This window comes from Lissotriton vulgaris, chromosome 5, assembly GCF_964263255.1.
Source record: "Lissotriton vulgaris chromosome 5, aLisVul1.2, whole genome shotgun sequence".
NCBI classification, from domain to species: domain Eukaryota; kingdom Metazoa; phylum Chordata; class Amphibia; order Caudata; family Salamandridae; genus Lissotriton; species Lissotriton vulgaris.
Window position 1 is genome coordinate 1,770,029,514 of NC_141693.1, and position 20,959 is coordinate 1,770,050,472.

General features: G+C 44.7%; 1 protein-coding gene across 4 annotated transcripts in view; it reads right to left on the reverse strand.

Annotated features, from left to right (window-relative positions):
- Positions 1–6,645: 6,645 nt before the first annotated feature.
- The window catches only part of LOC147717121 (uncharacterized), a 197,321-nt gene continuing 183,007 nt past the window's right edge, over positions 6,646–20,959 (reverse strand). For all 4 annotated transcript variants that reach the window (XM_086924051.1, XM_086924052.1, XM_086924050.1 and 1 more), the window contains exon 6: positions 6,646–7,250. In XM_086924051.1, the coding sequence (XP_086780177.1) occupies positions 7,181–7,250 (70 nt within the window). In that variant the 3' untranslated portion in view covers positions 6,646–7,180. The remainder of the gene's footprint in view (positions 7,251–20,959) is intronic.

Here is a 20,959-nt window from a genome sequence, read left to right on the forward strand (position 1 = left end):
AGGTGAGCATGGCAAGGAGCAGTGGAAGAAAGTGGTGTGCATGTGCAAAGCTAAATTAGCAAGTATAGAAGAGAAAAAAAAAAAGAAATATGCAGGGAGAAGAATGGGAACATGTGATACTACCACTACACACTATGAACAGGTTATGGTTGTAAAGTGCTTGCTTTAATTGGAGATTCACACACAGGTAAAACAAATCATAACTGACTTGGAATGAACATTGGAACTTAAAATACTCTGAAGGAACACAACACAAAGGATCAATAGTAAAGAGGTAAGTAGCTACCAAACTAGGAAAGCTGTTGAAGACATTGCAAGTGAAAGCAAACATTAACAGTGACCTAATAACTATAATCTTACAACACAGGTAAGTATAATTTTCCATTCATAGCAAGTGTTGATGTAGATACTTATGCTCTGCATAGAATGTAAAGCAAGCCGCACCCCATTTAAGCGGTGGTTAATGTCTCTGCCACTGATTGTGGTTTCGCAAACAAGACTAGGAGTTCTATGGTCTGGTTGAGATGAAAGGGAGAGATAACCTTGGGCAGAAACTGTGGGTTAGTGCGTAATACTACTCTATCGGTACGGACCTGAATGTAAGGTTCCTTCAATGTGAGTGCTTGGAGTTCAGAATTAAAAAGCCACTAAGAATGCAACCTTCCATGAGAGGAACTGCAGGGGGCAGGGATGCATTAGCTCAAAAGGGGAACCCATGAACCTGGTCAGGTCTATGTTCAAGTTCCATTGAGGGGGCTGATGGCACCCTTGGGAAAATGACTCTTTTGAGGCCCTCCATGAAAGCCTTGATGACCGGTATACAGAATAAGGAAGAAGCGGCTATGGCAGATACATTAAGTCTAATAGAGGTGGATGGCAGTGTGTGATGTCCTGAACAGCAGGGTTCAATGGATCTGTACAGTTTGGATTACAGTAGCATACAAAACCTTTCCATTTTGCCGCATAGCTGCTCGAGTAGGTGCTATCCACCTGATGGGGAGCTTCTCATGGGGCCTATGGACTTTTTGAGTCAAATTTATCATTAGGGTTGTCTGGCCCAGGTAGGAGCTAGAAAGATGAGTGTCTGGGACGTTTGATCTTTTCTGGTCATGGGCGGTCCTGGCCTAGCAGTTCAGGCTGGATTGTTTCCATGGGGAACAGGATCAAGACTGATTTGCATATCACTGGGTCTACACTGGAATGGCATGGCGTGAAAAAAAAGATGTATTTAACCCAGATATGTGACTGGGGGTGAATGTTTGATTTGATCAGCATTTCATCCATCATATGTTCTTTTTGCATTTGTCGCCCTAAGTGGGAAGGGTATGCCCAGACGTGGGTTCAGTGCTCGCTACGCCACCAGATTCAAGCTAGCCTGACTGATGCCCCAAAACTAGTCCCAGGATGCTTGTTTCAGGTCCAGGTAGGACCTGACCTGGCAGTTTGGGCTGGACTGTTCCCATGGGGAACAGGGTCAAGACTGAGTCTAAATTGGAATGGCGTGGTGTGCAAAAAAAGATGGGTTAAACTCAGATGTGTGACGGGGAATGTTTGATTTGTTCAGCATTACGTCCATCATATGTTCTTTTTGCAGTTCATCCATAGTGCATTGTCTGTGGACTGTGGGTGAGGGAACATGGAGGTGATGTTTGGACATTTAGCCTTCTCAGAGGGGATAACTAGTTCATCTGCGGAGTTCCTCAGTATTGCAAGTAGCTGTTTAGTACTCGGAAATTGATTTCCCATTCACGGACTTCGTTGTGTAACCTGCTGAGTAGGTCTGCTAGGTTATTGTCCACACAAGAAAGTACTCCCCTATCAAGTGGATGCAGTGATAAAAGGGTCCATATCCATACTGTTTGAGCTAGAAGGGAAAGGTAAGAGAGTGGGTGCCACCTTGCTTCTGTAGGTAGTACATCACTGTCATGTTGACTGTTCCAACTAATACTAACTTGCATTGTACCCGAGGGAGAAAGGCTTTGAGGGCTAATGGCATTACTAGGTGTTTCAAGAAGTTGATGTGGTAGCCCTGCTGTTGCAGGGTCCACAAAACTTGTATTGCTGTGAGATGTGCCCCTCTCACTGCTAGCATGCGTCCACGGTAATGGTGACCTGGAGTAAGTAGTCTTTGAAAGACCGTCCCTGCAACAGATTGTTGCTGTTTCACCACTGCTGACAGTGTGAACATTAGCTTATAAGAATATTAGATCCTCCATCTGACTCTCTGCTTGGGACCACTGTGCTGCAAGGCACTACTGAAGCAGATGTATGTGTAGCCTGGCATGTGGCACTATAGCGAGACATATCATGTCAAGAAGTCACATAACTGTTCTGACTGGTAGATAAGGATTTGGTTGAAAAACAGAAACAAGCAGTTCGAAAGTTGTGATTTTTTGAGGATGGGGTAGGCTTTGCCTGTTACCGAACTGAGAGTTGACCCTAGAAACAGTTATATCTACAGAGGGACTAGATGTGACTTTGAAGGTAAAGCCGTGTGGAAGTGTTCAAACACTATGTGTTGGTGTACAGGTCTGAGATCGGGAAATGGTCTGAGGGACCTGTCCGTTTTAGGATAAGAAAACACAGGGAGTAAACCTTCTTCCCTTAGTGTTGTGAGGTGACAAGTTTCGGTGTCCCCTTTTTGTAGGGGGTTTGCACTTCATCCTTTTAAAGGTGTATGTGGTCCTCGCTCAGGCGTGAGCTTGTATGTTTTGTGAGGAATGAGTGGACGTCTATACAGTAACCATGTTGAACTATGGCTGAAACCTATTTGTGTGAGGTGATTTATTGCCATTTGGGTAGGGAATCTTTAACTCACCCCCCAAAAGGTGTTATGTGGTTGGGTGGGAGTTGCAGGGAATGAATGTTTTGTAGTGGTGGAGGGTACTTTGCTGGAACTTCCTTTGGCTCTTTCACTGTTCTATGCTCTATGCCCCTCTTGTGTAACTTCTAGAGCTGTGAAGATGATAGGATGTTGCCCTTTGTAATAGCTTGCATTAAGGGAGGTGGTTTTCATACTTGCATAATATTGTTGCCTGCAAAAGGACCCCTTTGACTAGCAGTTCACAGGGTCCCGATGTCTTTAGTCATATTACTTTGCTTTTAACGATTCTTTGGCACAAAAACAACAATTGATGGACAGAATGCAGGACAATATCATACATTCACCCCAGTACAGAGATCTGGGCCTAAATCCATCGTTTTTTGCTCACCATGCCATTCCAGTGTGAACCCAGCCATATGCAAGTCAGTCTTGAACTGTGCCCAATTGGAGCAGTCCAGCCCGAACATCCAGGCCAGGTCCTCCCTGGACTGGAAACAAGCATCCTAAGAGCGGTTTCGGGGTTTCACCCCTCATCAGCCAGGATAGCTTGACTCCATTGGCATGGAGAGCAGGGGTCCATCATCTGGGCATAACCATCCCACACGGGGTGACAAATGCAAAAACAACAATTGTTGGACAGAATGCAGAACAATGTCATACATTCACCCCAGTACGCAGATCTGGGCCTAAATCCATCGTTTTTTTAATGGGGGTCAGTGTCTGTAAAGCTTCAGCACTCCATCCATCATCTCCTTGTGTTTGCTGTGTTGGCCCTAAGTTGGCAGGGTATGCCCAGATGTGGGTCCCTTGCTCACTTTGCCACTGGATTCTAGCTAGCCTGGCTGACGAAGGGTGTTACCCAGAAACCGGTCCCAGGATGCTTGTTTCCAGTTCAGGGAAGACCTGGCTTGGCAGTTCAGGCTGGACTGTTCCCATGAGGCACAGGGTCAAGACTGATTTGCATATAGCTGGGTCTGAATTGAGGTGGCGAAGTGAGCTAAAGAATGATGATGGATTCAACTCAGATCTGTGACTGAGAATGAGTATCTGAGCAGTTTCAGCGCTCCGTCCATCATTTCCTTGTGTATGCTGTGTTTAAAGATTTTCCAACATTTGGTCAACTTGGGGCTAGAACAAATGTTCTCCATCAAAAGGAAGATTAAGTAGGTGGTATTGCACCTCAGATTTAAATCCGAAGATAATGGAGCCATGCATCATGTCAAACGAGGATACTTGTGTTGTCTCCTCGTGCTGCTGTATTTACTGCATCAAGGGTGCAATGTAAACATAAGGTCGAGATGGTCTTTTCCGCTGAGACCAATTCCTCTCGCCTTTGTCTGTATTCAGAAGGCAGGTGTTGAAGCAACTCCTGCATCTGGTCCCGATAGGCCATATCATATTGTGCCAGTAAGCCAATGGCATTGGCCATGAATCTATGGTTAGCTGTCCCCGTGCCACTCTCTTAACTGCTGCGTCTAGCTTCCTACTACCCTTGTCAGGTGGCGGGGCATCCTCTGTCCCCTAAGAGTTTGCACACCAATGTGCAGCGTGGACGACTATGGTGTCCGGTTCTACATGTCCCTTGATGTATGGTCAGTCAGAAGGTCAGGACTTGTACATCCGCATGACCCTATGAGTAACTACAATTGCTTTAGCTGGGTCTTTAAAGGGCTAGGTAGCTTGTTTTAGCATCCTTTTGAACATAGGTAAGATTTAGCAGCCCTTTTTACTTGGGTAAATACTGGATAGTTCACTCTGTTTTAGAGAGGGTTCCAACTAAGAAAGTATCCTCTTCCTGAACTACATGTACACGCACTTTATGGTATTGGGCTGCGCATTGTATTACCTCATTGTATGGGACAGTATCGTCTGGGAGGGTTTGGAAGGACATAGGTCTGGGCTTCTCATGAGGGTCTGCAGAATAATCATCCCAGGGGTCTCCTCTCTCGCCTAGCTCCCCAGCTATGTCATATGGATCATCCTTATGGTAGGAGCTATGTGGTCCGCCCGAGGACTGTGGTGAACGAGAGGTGTAAATGCCTTTGGTAATGTGCTTTGAGGTGACAGGGGAGGGAGAGGAGGAGAAGGAGGTGGTGTAGTACGAGTGCATAGAGCAAAGTACATTGGTCTTGTAGCCCTGTCCTTGCACTTTTTTTCTGCCTGGGAGCTGGTTCTGGCATTAAAGCTCAGGCTGGCTTCTGCTCAGGTGTTAGGATGTCGCCTAGTCTGGGTAAGGGTTTAGTAGTAATTGTTCCCATCTGTGGATGGATATACAGTCTCTTTTGCCGGGCACCATCTGCGCTAGGAGACACTCCTGATTAGTTGCTCTGTTTCATCAGGGCTCTCAGAGACAGTGGTACTGGAAGTCAAAAAGGTAATCCTTTAAAGCAACACTTTCATAGTTGATGACTTCGGCGTAGAGGTAGGTCTTGTCTCCCAGTGTTTGGGTGCCGAAGTTGGCGTCAGCTCTGAGTAGGCTTTCAGCACTTGCCTGTTGGTGTTTTTGACATTAGCATGGGCTTCCACGTTGAGGAAACTAAAATTCCTGGTAACTGGTCAGGAATGTTTGGAGCCCATGGATGTGGGGGGTTGCCAGCTCCGTGGGATTCTTATGAATTCGTCCTGTGCTGCAGCCATGAGGTGCTCAGCTCAGGAGGGTTGGCTCGACTTCGAGGGGCTAATTGGCCCAACTCCCTATGGGTGGTGCTCCACCTTGCCTTGAGAGACTTTGGTGGACTTTGTATGAGGGTCTGTCATACTCAGCGTTATCCATCTGTGCAGTCCTGTTGCTTCGATGTCAAGGTGGGATTGTTCTTACTATTTGTCTGGACCGGAGGAGAAAACCGCCTCCGGCGACAGCTGGTGGGCCGGAACGTCCAAAGGCCCGCTTCCTCATTGTCCTTGGTGCGGGGGTTTCTTCCTCAAAGATGTCCAGAGTGTCTTCCATGGAGTGTCTGTAAATATTATGATGGGCCAAGTGGCTGTACTTATAGTGAAGAAGAGTATTTTTGGACCTGATCACTCGGCACGTTTAACACTTGGTGTTGTTGTTTTGAGGCAACAAACAGACTACACACCTGGTGGGTGTCAGACAAGGGGTGTTTTGCATTACAGTGAAGGCAGTATTGAAAATGGGCCCTGTTCCATTACCAGCTGTATGGTTTGGGAGGAGAAAGCGTCAAGTAAAAGTTTTGGGACTTGAGGCCCCTAGCCGGGGACGCAGGCCAGCAGTGGAAAGTCCTTCAATTCTGTGTTGTGAAGGTGTCTGTAGTGAGTCAGCAATAGTATGTCATTTTCTGTCTAATCAGTGTTGAAAAAAGACAGGGAAAGGTAGAAAAGTATCAACGGGCGCCTTGAATCTGGAGGTCATATCTGAACCAGATGGCAGAAAACAAAGAATTCTAAAATGGAGATGGTACCCATGAACAATGCAGGCATGAGGAGGAGTCAGCATATACCTCGTGAATCAAGAGAATTCTTCGAAGACAAACAAGCTGCAAACGTCCGAGCCCAGCACTAGATGACAGTAGTATGCAGAGCATGTGTATCTACAGCACCACATGCTATGACCAGATATGATATTTTTGCTTGAAACTGGATAACCCCTTAAAATGTCTGAATACTACAAAAGAGTGTCTGTAGATTACCCCTTAAATACACAGCTAATACCACTGCCTCTCATTAACAAAGTCTTACGATTAACAAAGGGCTCTGCACACATTGCCCTTCTTCACCACCATTTGGGAGAGTGCACAGCTTCTTTAAATAATGCCTTTCGGTACTTGACACACTTAAGAACACCGTGCACATCAAATCAATCGTTTAGCCACTTTCGTATTTAGTTCCAAGGTAGTCAAATCAGATATTACATAGTCAAATCAGATATTACAATTCATAAAGTATCTTATGTGTGCTAATTATTTCACAAACATTTCCAATGGAGAAATCAACTTTACTAAAAGAAAAATAATACAATGATTTAGATCTACTCGTATTGATTCCTAAACCTCCATCTCAAAACAACATTAGATTTTGCAGATCAAACATATTGCTTGATTATTAAAAGTATAAATGATCAAATCGAACAGCGTAATTAAAAATAAACATTTAAACTAACAATGTGAGTAGTTTCAATCTAGATTCTAGAGTCCTTTTGCACATTTGTTGGTCCTTTAATCAATTTGAGGATTTCTTATGCAGTGTTTTCTTTTTTCACTTCTATGCTTGTAGAGTGTTTTGAAAAATGAAAAAGAGCCGGCAGCGGTAGTTTGAATAGGTTAAGGTCTACAAGCTATTTACACCATAAGCTGGCGACGCCATTGACTGAAACTTGTATTTTTCCAGTATGCTGCTCTTTCACTCGATACCCAAAGCCTTCAGTTGTTTATGGACAGTCTTCAGGTAATTAGAATCCGGGTATCCACTCCTAAGCAAAGAAAAACAAAAATTATAACATGATAAAAATACATCCGAAACTCTTATCTAATAAACAAAAATAAAATGAAAAACATCAGCCTTTTTCATCGAACGATCTTTAAGGATATGTTGTCGCAGGCAATTTAATATCAAACATCATTTTTTTTCACCACACATAAGGAAAACTAGAATGATTTATCAACGTCATCGAGGAAGAACCTATCATCATCAGCGACTCTAGAGGTGTATTAAGCTGGTGGCATATGCCATCATCATCTGTATAGAGCAGGAGTGGCCAACATAAGTCCAGGAGGGTTGAATCCCTACCAGATTTTTCATTATTTAAGGGCATTTTACATGAAATGTATGCAATTTATCCTATGTTGTTATTCTGAAAATGTAGCATGAATCTGACACTCCTGGTCCTACCTAGTGGATTATTTGCAAACCAACACACTGAAAGAATTAAAGAGACAAATCAGTTGAATACGCGCTAAACACTACTTGTTTCTTCTTATTAAGAGACATATGGAGCCTTGAAGACCTGGCTTTTCACTCCTTCAACTCTGCAAGCCTTGTACATATGTGCACCTGTCTCCTGACCTCTTTCCGCAGCGCCTTAAACCCCCTGGGCTAAGTTCGCCCTTTATAAAGCTTATATTCATTAATTCATGGAGAATTTGGAAGCTGTTCTTTTGGTCCTCCAGGGTTGTAGAGGGTATTCATCTTCTGCCCTAACAGAAGACCAACCGCAATATTTATAGATCTCTATAGCCTCTTTGCTAAGCGTGCTCCCTGTTTAACGTGCCCGCTCAGCACAGCTTTTGCTTTTCACAAACAAGTGTTCGAAGTTTGAGTTTGATTTTGAAAAGTAAAAAATAAATGTGCCTGCCATACTTGGCGATTTCTCCCAGTATGTGGAGCAAATTTTTTGCCTTCCTCTTTAGGTCCGCCAGGATTTTCTTGAAGGTTTTCAAGAGAAAAAAAAATACAATGGAATGTTGGCCCTAAATAGGAAGCATGGTCTAGGGCATTTAGACCAATAGCTCAATGTCCTTGGGGCACTCTGTCCATTTGAGGCTCTGCTTGCAGAAAAATGCAGATTCACCCAATTTTAAAATCGAGCCGGAAAAACTCATTGTTGGCAGATAAGGTATACTCCACCAAATTTGTGGCATAGTACCCTGTCCGCCAAACTCTAAATAGACTAGGAGGTCTTTTAAAGCATTTTTATCATCAAGTCAGAACTACACCTCATTCCCAAAGAATGACTGATCTGTATGGAGAAGAGTGTATGGTTATGGGCAAATGGTAAAGAAACCGATTCTAAAAGAAGGTGAGCATGTTTGTGCGTCTAAACTGAAAAGTGACTTTAAAAAGGGTATAAGCAGACTTCTAGAAATGAAATATTTATAGTGAGTACGAGTGAGCTAAAAGAAGGCTTATATAATTCGGTTTGTTAAGATTGTGAAGATGCTATACAGTGTTTTCCCAGCAAAGAGTTAGAAAAAAGTACCAGATGATGCACAGCGAGTATAGCTGACAATTTTAAAAATGAATGTTAGAGGTGCAAATAAGTAATTTTTTGTGAAATGATTGGACTGACCAAAGAAATAAAACAGTGAGATACAAAAATCACACGCAAAAGAGTTCCTGAAGAAGAAATAAAAACAAGTATGAAGATATCTCAATTTTATATCACCATATCTTCTGATGAGACAAGAGAGATGTTTTCGGGCAACTATCTTTCTAATTTTTGTGCAAAACTGTTCCTTTGTTTTGCAATCAGGAGTTTTCTTGGGTTCCGAAGGTTTGCTTGGGGTCTTTAGAACCGGTTGTTTGTTTGGGTCCGATGATTTTTTCGGATCCAAAGGTTCATTGGTAGTTGTTTTCGGAACCGGTTGTTTCCTTGGTTCGGTGATTTTTTCAGATCCAAAGATTCAGTGTCTGAGAATTTCGTTGCCGAGTGTGCCGATGTGGAACCAGGCTTCGGTGCCCAGGAAGGCAATGGTTTTTGTTTTTGTTTGTCTTTTGTTGTCGGTGCCGAGGATGAGTTTTGGCACCGACGGTAGTCTGGCTCGATCCCAAGTGGCCTAAAGGCTTATATGTTGACTTCTTTACCGGGCCCGAAGGCGGGGTATGGGAAGTTTTATCCCGGTGTGCACCTAGGTCCGAAGGTGAAGCTGTTACCGATCCTTTGTATGGATGGATTGAGGGAGGGGTTGTCGGTACCTATGACTCCCTGCCTCGGAGTGATGCCATCGACATCAGATTCTTCGGCTTTGGAGGCGCTTAAAGTGCCTTCTTCGATGTGCTCCTACTCCGGTACATTGATGCCTTCTTGGAAGATATTGTCCGGTATCGATGCTGATGATTGAGTCATGCTTCTTCGAGCTTGATGATCTTGTATGGGTTTCTTGGAGCGGAAAGAGGCACAAGCTGGACAGTCTTTGGCCTCTTGCTCAGGTGAAAGGCAAAGGTTACACACCTCATAAAGGCCGGCGTGTGGAAACTTGGATCCACATTGAGGACACTTTTGAAAAGGAGTCCTTTCCATGAGCCAAAGGGCCTGATGGTGCAAATGGGCCCAAAGGCCTGCGTCGACAACCGGAACGGAAAAGGTCAAGTTTGTGGAGATGCGCGTCGAATGGGAAACGCGATCGAGGACAATACCGAAGAAAGGGTAAAGGATTGCGTGTCAACAGGTCGATCGGTAACAACACCAAACTGGAACGCATCAAACACATCCGAGGCCGATGGCGGAAAAAAACGATCTGAAGATGGAGTCGATGCCCATGCGCACTATTGTCCACAGGAGGAGTCACCTTTCTTGTGACTTCCAAAGACTTGTTCCAAGACACTAACAAACTGCAAACATCCGGGCCCAACACCAGATGGAGATCTAGGCATCGTGTGTGATCTGCAGCCAATATGCCTCGAACATAGTGTTTTACCAAAAGACGAGGAAGAACAAAGATGAGAAAGCATTTGGTTCGTAATCCAGGGTGTAGCTAACAGAAGAAAGTAATAGAAGCCTACAGGAGCTAAGCAATCAAAAGATTGCACATAAGAGTGATAACTAAAACAAGATCTCTTAAATATGTTCTAGTCCTGCATACATACTTTGAGGGGGTACTTGGGGTGTTGGCCAAGAGCACCAAGTACTGCAGACCTGGAAGGCGTGCATTACCAGAGTATTTCCAAGAAGCAAAAAACAAAGCATCCACTAGGTTTCTGGATTTGGGTTTCATTGTGGCCAAGCGCCTAATTACGTGCAGGTGGAAGGCGGAGGAGCCCCCACTGATGAAGGCTTGGTTTCTATCCATGCTGAATTGGGTGAAGGCGGAGGTGGTTTCCTTAGTACGCGAGGATACTTTAGGGCTGCGTAAATCCCCCATTTCCGCTGCATGGAATGCAATACTGTGTACGCTGCAGGAGCTATTGACTCTGGACGACCCCTTGAATGTTCCTACTCCGGATTATTAGTGTCTCATGCATGTGTAGACCCATGGCCGGGCCTATGATTTGATTTGTAGACAGGGTACCTTACACCCCAAACTGTACTGTTATTCTCTCAATAGTCAGAATGTACACCTATATGATGGTTGACAGGGTTCTGTCTCATAGCGATTGGGATCCGTGTTTCCTTGCCTACCTTTATGTGGCTCCTGTTTCCCTTCCTATCCTCCCTTCCCAATAGTGTTCTTAGGTTAGGTGTTTTTCATAAGATCGTTTGATTATATAAGCAGATTGATGTGATATGGCGGAGTGAAGCCACATCAAATGTGATTGCATAGTTAAGTTATATTGTACCACAACAAGATTAAACAGTATTGTTGACGGAGGGAAGAGGCTCTGCAATTGCTGGGGTATGCCACTTGTTGTTACCTATTGCACCTAATGCTACCGATGTAACCATGCCAATGAGCTGCTGATTTGCAGGTTGGGTCTGACTAAATACCTACTGGTGCTGTATGATAATTTCTATGATGGTATGGCTGTAATAAACAGATCAAACAAAAAAAAGAGTGACAATGAAAACAACTAATGGTATGCTATAGGCGGGTTGTAAACCTACTGAACTGTAAGCAATATACCTTTTTGGCATCCCGGACATATACAGTCCGATTCCTTTTTTTAAGATAAATTACTGATAAAATGAATGGACCTAACTTTCCCATAATCATACCCCCTTATGCTTCATCAACAAAGATGTGGAGCTCAATAACCTTTCTGCTGGATTTTTCAATAAGGTATAAAGAGAGCGAGTCAAATATTTCGTTTTTGTTTGCCAACACAATTTCTTCAGGTCTTTTTAATGGCTGACTGACCTTCAGAAACACTTATGGTCCAATTTATATTTTGGCAGACAGACCTTATTCAATAAGGGGATGGCATAGATTACGCCATACCCTTGGCGGAGGGACTACCAGCCAAAATGTATAAATGACCGCCAGGCTGGTCATCATTTTGTCAGTACTCTTCACTGTTTGGTGCCAGGCTCTGGTTACATGACGGAGCAGTGCACCACAAAGTTTTCTTTTTTCTTTCCAAAAAGCAAATCCAAAAAAGGGATCTTCTCTTTGAAAATAAAAAGGAAAATTCTTACCTTGCCTAGGGAGTCAACTCCCATGGCGAGGGGAAATTAATTTTTTACTGTCCCATATCACAAAGGTTTCCCTACCAGTGACAGACCATAAAAATGGCTATACGTCCATCGATCCCAATTGAGTAGGTGGCCTTATAGCCCTTTCTGGGACAACCCTTAATGCGTTGGAGAGGTTTGTCTTTGACGGTGACCGAGTAGTTTCTGCCATAGCCAGACCTGTGGTCTGCCTGCATCTAAATTGGGCGTGCAGACCATTATCTTGGCAATAACCGTGTTGCGACAGGGTATGCTTACCACCGACATAGAAATCGTGCCTTTAGTCAGTAATAGGTTCTCGGCAGGGGTTCTCGGAGGATGGGTAGCACTGGACATTTTGGGATAGTATTAATATTTTGACATTTTTTAACCTTTGCAAAGAGCCTTCCACTGCATGGCAACCTGTGTTGCTGCATATGTAGTAACATTTGAACCGTTTGAGCTAGAAACAAATTGTTTTTTGTGTTAAAATCTGCAGTTTATGCAGAAGATTATGGATTATGGGGCAAATGCAGCAAATCTATACTCATGGCAAAATCACACAATAGCACAATTGCATTATTCCAGTGGCCCTGCATAGAGGTTAGCTTTATCATAGGCAATTAAATTGGTACCTGACCAGAATCTCTTACATCTCAGAATTCAGGTGCTGTGGTGCAGGGATTTGACAACTGTTTCTTTAACCCCTTCGAAGCTAATGACGAGCTGGGCTCGTCATGGCGCTTACCTGCCGTGCGCGGATGACAAGGCCAGCTCGTCATGAAACACTGGCATCTTGCATATCTCAGCACAGGACGGGAAAACGCCTAGCAGCCATGTGATTAAAGGGTTAGGGCACTACTCCTAAATTGAGAGAGCAGTGAAAAATTGAAAAGCAAATAATATGCATATATTATTCCAGACAAGGGTCTGGAGGAGAGCCAGTTAGCAGGGTTCGATAGATTAGATCCTGATGGGTAGAATCAGCATGTTGCATAATTGTTTTAAATTTAGCTGTAGGCATATCTTGCAATGGACAAGGTTACTTACGGCCAGCATGGGTTTATGAGAAGTATTCTTCAGAAAATAATTGGAACTTTTTTAATAGGAATACTAATTCAAAATTAAAGTGAATGCATTCAAGAAAAAACGTACTTGAAGATGTAGTACCAAACAAATGATTCTGCAAAGCAAATCAACGGGATTCCATAAGGGTCATCAACCAGGGTTAGAGTACCCTAACATCCACAGAAGATGGACACACATGATATTAAGGGTCTATCTGTAAGTAAGTAGAAATCATGTATACTCTTGTACACTGACGCTCATTGTAAGAGGAGGTGAGGGCAGGACTACACGCCCCAGTGATACTTGCAGCAGCTCTTTTGTGCCCGGAGGCTCTTACTAAACGGCCTGGGGATCCCGCTGCACGGTACATGTCCTGGCCAAGAGCAAGCCCGTCTGTGCTCTTCAGAGGACATAGGAGGCCGGACTGGGCCTATTCTCCTGGAAAACTATTTCATCTTTAAATCTGAGGGGCTAGACTCACATAAGGGCCTAAGCCGGCAACAGGACCCACCAGAAGATCCCGGAGTGAGTAACTACTCAATTAGTTTAATCATTTCAGCGCTGTGGTCCGGAGCTTCCTGTGGTCCCACCGGTGTACTTCTTCTGTACTCTCCCCAGGTCACTAGCATTCCTGCAAAAATGAGGAAAAGGAAAGCTGTGGTCCCCACGCCACCTACCGGATCAAAGAAATCAACTATAGACTCGTTCCTAGCTAAGGCAGTGGGGCCATCTCAAAAGAAATTGATCAGGCGGCAAGAAGGCTATCTGTTGATCCAGCAAGATCCGGAGATTCATCTTTATCATTGTCTATGCAAGCCCTACACTTGGCTGGCCTACCCGGGACCATGCAGGAGCCCGATAAAGAGGATGTGCTGAAAGTCCCAGATGGCCCCGGTTTCACTATCTCTCCCTCTGGCCCCGATAATAGTCTGGCTACCCTAGATTCCCCTGCGGGAAAGGACTTGGGTATGCCTCCACCCTCAAAGCGGAAATATAAGACAAAAAAATGTGAAGAACTGATCATACAAGATGTACGTTGAAGGACATAGAGGGGTTCGGGGATCTTCTAACACAAAAAATCATAAAGACATTGAATGAGTTAATGACAACACTTTGGAATAAAATTGCGTAACTTATATAAGACTCAAGATTAATCCTCGACAAAGTTGAGAGCGTCCTGGCTACCACCAAAAAAAGTCCTTTAACCTCAACCCTTCATGCCCAAGTCACATGCACTAAACAGCCCCTTCCAGAGCACTCTCGCAGAGGTCAGTTTCATACTCATACTGCTATGACAGCGGACCCAGCTAGCCTTAATATCCCACCTAGGCACACAGTAGCTGAGGCCACTTCTAAGCAGCAAGCTCGGACTATCCAGCGCCCTTTGTCATGCACTCCCATAGTAGAGAGGGAATCACAAATGTTGCCAATCCTACTCTCTCACCCTTGATTAATCTCCCCCTAGATCGCTGTCCCTATACCTTGATTTTAGGATATGTTCCAGGCCTCAACTCCCCGAATCAGGAAACCACGGGCCTAAAAATTAATAGTCTCTCACTGGCTAGGCAGATATACTAGATACAACGTGACAGATCATAGGCACATCTCGATGGCTTGGAAGATTTCCTGGATAGGGCCCTTGAGGAAGAGTCTAGAGGGTGATTGCGTGATCATTACTCTTAGATACCTTGAACTGGCACGCAACATCCTGGACATTCATCCCAGTCCTATCTTCCCCAATCTAATATTAAATTATTACCACTGGGCTTTTTCTTATAGACCCGTCATAGCATCATAATTAGGGAGCATCTTTTTGCCCGAAGTGGGACTAGATTTTGCCCAGGGTGGATTGTATGCATTGTCTAACCACTATGGCCCTTGGCAGACATAACAAGCTTAACTGACTCATAGATGATGAAACCAGATGTCCTATTAATGACCCCCTCCCCTCAGGGTCCCCCTTACAGGTTTCGGCAGACAATGATGTTCTTTCTTACCTAAACACAGATCACCTTACTAGCAGGCTTCCCATCGAAGTTGCCATAACCCAGCCAGAATGTCTTATAACCCCTCTCTCAACCCATAGGGGTACGTTATGATGGAGGATTTTCCGCATCCTCCGGGCCGGCGGAAGCCACCGCCGGCCCGGTGGATGCGGAAAATCCTCTGCGGACCCACCAAAGACCCACCGCCACATTAGGATGGCCGGTGGGTCCTGGTTTAGGTCCGCCGCTTTTCCGCCGCGGTTGGCTTACAACCACAGCGGAAAAGGCCTAATATGGTGGCGGTGTCTCTCAGACACCGCCAGCCATATTAGGATGTCTGAATTTCAATGCCTTTACACGGCGGCATGTCCGCCGTGCAAAGGCACACAGATTCTTGTTTGGGGGCCCGTTGCGGGCCCCCAGGGGTGCAGGGGGAGTGGGGGGTACACATGGGGGGTACCTATGGTACCCCCCTGCATTTGCGTGCACAGAGCGGCAGGCACCACACGGTGCCTGCCGCTTTGTGCATGCAAATGCACAGCTTTCATTTTTAACATCAAGCAGCACCAGCCGCAATGTTAAAAATAGAGGATGTGACCGCCAGGGTGGCGGTCACATCCTAATTGCACGGGAGTGAACTCCGCAGGCCATGCGGAGGTTCCCTCCTCCTCTATGGTCGCGGATGAACTCAAGTCCGTCCGTGATCATAATGACCCCCTAAGTCAGAGCAGCAGGAGTGACTTAAATCTTGTCTCAAGGAACATGGCTAGGGTATCTGCACATTTTGCAGACACAGCGTATATCTCAATCATTAGATCCTTTAATATTATTTGCCTCCAGGAAACATGGGAGGTCGGCAATAAATTCTTTCTCGAGGATTTCAAGACGTTTTTTCCTTCCAGCGGTGGGCTCCAGAGCAAGAGGAGGTCTTGATTATGGTGGGTCAGTGAAGCAATTGAAGTGGGACGCTAAAGAGCTCCAGGGCCTCAAATTAGTGGTGGGAATATTGCTTCGCCTGAATATAGTTAATTTTTATAATGCCAAAAAGGGAAGACATGGGCTTTCAAATCTACAAAACTTGAGAGGGGCCGTGAACTCATTACGGGAAGAGGGCCTCTGTCAAGATAACCTAATCGTAGCCGGGGATTTTAAGTGCCACCTCTGCTCCAACTCACTTCTACATCAGCACAGCTTACAAACATGTATGATTAGAGAGGGACTGCATATGGAACACTCCCCAGAAGGGTTCGAAATGAACAGTCTTCTATACTCTTTCAATTTAGGATTTAGCATAGATAAGAGGCCTGACCCATTTAAAACTGTTATTCCCCCAACCTACTAAGGCAGGGGTCATTCCATGATCATCGATTATATAGTTGTTTCTGCCTCACTGGGGGGTCTCCACTCTGTTTCAAGATCTAACATAGTCCATATAGTGATCATAACCCCCTGACGCTAGTGCTTGATGGGAGAGTAATCAGCAGGCGCATTTCAGCACATCTGCAGGCTATCTTTAACCGATCAGGGGAGACGACTATGCCGGTCACAGGTAGACCTTAAGGTTTTTAATTATTCTCTTTTAAAACTCAACAACAGGAGGTTCAAACCTGTTTAGAGCCATCAGCATCTGATGACGAGATTATTAAGTAATTTATGGCCATCAAGCAGCCAAACTACCAGTCTGTTAGTAGTTCCCGCAGTCAAGCATATCCCTGATCATCCAAAATGGTTCGATGTTAAGTGCTCTTGGGCCCTTCGCCTTTTGAAGAGGGCTTTGAAACAGATCACCAGGGATAGAATATGGGTGATCAATTGCCGTACCAACTATAAGTAAGGAACGGAGGCGAATGCTACAAAGACAGGCATGGGATTAGTTAACCCAAGTGAGTGAGCAGCGGGATAGTTCTATATTCTGGCAAGTTATAAATAGACCTTGCTTTTCTGAACCACTGAAACCAGCTTCATGTCATCATATTACCCCGGAAGAATGGATTGCCCATTTCGAAGGGGTTTATAATTTTGGACAAGGTGGGGTATTTACTCATAAGATAGGGCTACCCTTGACCTACACCATAGGGCTACCCTTGACCAACACCCCTGTCCTTTTCTCCTAGAACTGCAGTTGGGCATCGAGGGATTGGCCTATAGTGTGGCCCCAGGTTCTGTCGGTGTCCCGCTGGACCTATTTCAGAACCACACTTATGTATTGGCCCCAGTTTTGACGAGGGTGTTAAATGCAGCAGCATGGAACAGGTTACCACCTTCTTGGTCTATTGCCACAATCGTACAGATCTTCAAGAAGTGGGACAAGGATAGCCCCCATTGTTATCGCCTCATTTCTCTCATCAACTCAACAGTCAAAGTACTGGGTCAGGCCTTATTAAATAGGCTCTCAGATTGAGCTGATACGAATATTATTATCTCTGAGGTTCAGTATGGTTCCCAATTGGGGAAATCAACCACGGAGCAATGTTTAAACCACTATTTTCTAGTTTCTAAATATACAGTGGCTCAATCTGGTGCACTTTTTCTGGGTTTTATGGACCTTACTTCTGCATTTGACTGGGTGAATTGTAAAAAATTATAGGCTCTACTTGATTCCCTGGGGGTTGAGCTCACCATTGTAAACTTACTAAGGGTCCTCCACACCACCCGCTGTTAGACACTCACAGGGGGTGGGACTTACTGATTATTTTAATTTGCATGAGGGGGGTATGCCATGGGTGTATTTTAGCCCTTTTTTATTCACTGTATATATAAACTAGCAGCCCGTCCCGACGTTGACCAGGGATTGAATTGCTGCCGGCCAGTAGTATATTGTTTTGTAGGATTTCGTTTTGATAGCATTTCTTATCTGTGACAGGCCTGTGAAACGCTCCGATTCACAGTGCACTGCTGATGCACTTAAGAGTGCTCGTTCAGTAGTGTGTGAACTCGAGTTTCCCTACTTTATGTTTCCTTGCAATATTTTATAGCGCGAACTCCACAACATGGCATGAGCCCAATTTACATTACAGAAGAACACATTCATTTGTGGTAGACACGGGGAGACAAAGCGATTTGCCTGGAATCACAGGATGTTGAGCTGATGCCGAGATTCGAACGTAGCTCCCCAGCTCTAAAGTTCGCAATTCTAGAACTTGTGGCGGGAGGTGTGTCTAAAAGTGAATGTCGGTGCTAGCCATCAATGAGAGAGACCTGTGCATTTTTCAAATGGGTGGTGAAAAAATATGAGTATGTTGCTGGAGATGTGGGCCGCCGTGCCATCAATGTACTTACCGGGGGAGGGTAAATACCCATTATTCCGCAACTTTCTTTCCGCTTACCATCATTCCGCATAATTTCATTCCGAAAGTACCATGACTCCACAATACCATTATAACGCATGGCATTACATTTTAAATGCTCTTACCACGCATACATTTACAACGAAATTCGTTTTAAATTCATGAATGGTAAAAGCATGTTTTTTTAATATTTGGATTAGGTAAGTATGGGTATAGGGGTATATGTTTTGGGGTGCTTGGGTATTTTAAGGGTTCACATATATTTTTTGATTTTGGGGGCACAGGTGTATTTTTCGGGCACAGGGCTAGGGTTGGGTTTTGGGGTATAGGGGTATTTTTAAGGTTCAGGGGTAGGTTTGGGTTTTGGGGTACAGGAGTATTTTTAGGGGTCAGGGCTAGGTTTGGGTTTTGGGGTACAGGGGTATTTTAGGGTTTAGGGGTAGGGTTGGGTTTTGGGGTACAGGGTTATTTTTAGGGTTCAGAGCTAGGTTTGGGTTTTGGGGTACAGAGATATTTTTAAGGTTCAGGGCTAGGTTTGAGTTTTGGGGTACAGTGGTATTTTAGGGTTTTGGGGTACAGTGGCATTTTTAGGGTTCAGGGCAAGGTTTGGGTTTTGGGGTACAGGGGTATTTTTAGGGTTCAGGGGTAGGTTTGGGTTTTGAGGTACAGGGGTATTTATAGGATTCAGGGCTAGGTTTGGGTTTTGGGGTACAGGGGTATTTTAGGGTTTAGGGGTAGGGTTGTGTTTTGGGGTACAGGGTTATTTTTAGGGTTCAGGGCTAGGTTTGGGTTTTGGGGTACAGGGGTATTTTTAGCGTTCAGGGCTAGGTTTGGTTTTTGGGGTACAGGGGTATTTTTTAGGGTTTAGGGATAGGTTTGCGTTTTGGGGTACAGGGTAAATTTATAGGGTTAAGATGGGTTAGTGTTTAAGGGTGTTGGGGTATTTTAAGGATTAAGGGTGGGTTATGATTATGGGGTGCAGGGGTATTTAAAGGGAGCAGGGTTGGATTAGCACACGATATGAGACATGGCATGAAGGGCGGAACGTACCACACGCCCCCAGTGTTTGTCACGCCCCCAGCACACGCCCACAGCACAACGCAGACACGCCCACAAGGGACTACTTTGCTGGCACGGTTCTTTTACCTTTTAAATGTATATGGTGGGTGTCTGCATAGCCTATGTCCTTCTGCTGCAACTGCCCTTTCCAACGCTGTATTGAGTGTTGTGATTGGTGCTGTGGTTCCTGAGATTACCCGCCTCAAAGGTTAGGGCTCTCTCTTTATTATATTTGTATGGATATATATATATATATATATATATATATATATATATATATATATATATATATATATATATATATCCTACTGTCAGTCGCCAGTAGGTAGTTATAGTTAGGATTTTTTTCAATGTTAAATCTCAAAATTCTATTTGGAATAACTTTGGCGCCGGTTGACGAATCTACCTGAAAATTTCCTCAAAATGGCCTCTTCGAGCTCCGGTCCTTCTCTGATAGTTTGGGGGGGATTCGTCAAGCGGGGGCCGAGATAAAAGGGGGGTCCCAAACGTGTTTTCCCCATGTTAATTTCCATAGGGCAGTCGACCTCACTTTTAGCCCGAACGGCTGAATGGATTTCCACCAAACTTGGCAAAATTGTAGGAACTGGTAGCCCGATGTGCCTTTGCTATGTCTCAAGATATGTGCTCCAGTGGATTTTGAGTAATGAATATGCTACTTACCAGTATGCATCTGTTCTTGGCATGTAGGGCTGCTAACATTCATATCTTTGCATTAGATCGCCACCTAGTGTTGGGTCCGGATGATCACACATTGTTGTCCTGGAAGAGTCTTCGAAGTATCCTGAGATGGGTGGCTCCTCCCCTGGACTACAGTGCGCATGGGCATCGGCTCCATCCCCAGATTGTTTTTCGCCATTGTGGCAGAGGATGGAGTGGCAAGTATAAAGGATGTCCATGCTAATGATTGAATACAATAGTATATCTGCAGCTGCGACAGGCACCGGGGAGGAGGGCGGGCGATATGAATGTTAGCAGCCCTACATGCCAAGAACAGATGCATACTGGTAAGTAGCATATTCAGTTCGAGGCATGTGGGCTGCTAAATTCATATCTTTGCATAGAATACATAGCAGTCCCTCCATCAGCGGCGGTTGCCCGTGCCAGCTGCAGAAACCTGAAAAAGTGTCTTGAGAACAGCCTGCCCTACAGCCGCTTGCTGTTTGGAATGTACATCAACACAGTAGTGTTTTGTAAAGGTATGTGGTGTAACCCACGTGGCTGCTCTGCAAATATCCTCTAGAGGAATGTTACCAAGGAAAGCCATGGATGCCCCCAACTTGCGTGTGGAGTGTGCCTTTGGGGGTATTGTTAAAGTGCGCTTGGCTTTATGATAACAGATTTGGATGCACTTAACAATCCATCTGGCTATTCCTGCTTTGGAAATTGGGTTGCCTTTGTGTTGTGGTGAGAAGGCAACAAAGAGTTGTTTCGTCTTCCTAAAGTGTTGTGTCCTGTCTATGTAGTACATCAATGCCCTCCGTACGTCCAAGGTATGGAGCATCCTTTCCGCCACTGTTTGTGGGTTCTGGAAGAATGCAGGCAAATCGATAGTTTGGTTGAGATGAAAATGTGACACCACCTTTGGAAGGAATTTGGGGTTAGTACGTAGTACCACCCTATTTGGATGAATTTGGATGAAAGGCTCTTGTATCGTGAGTGCTTGCAACTCACTTAC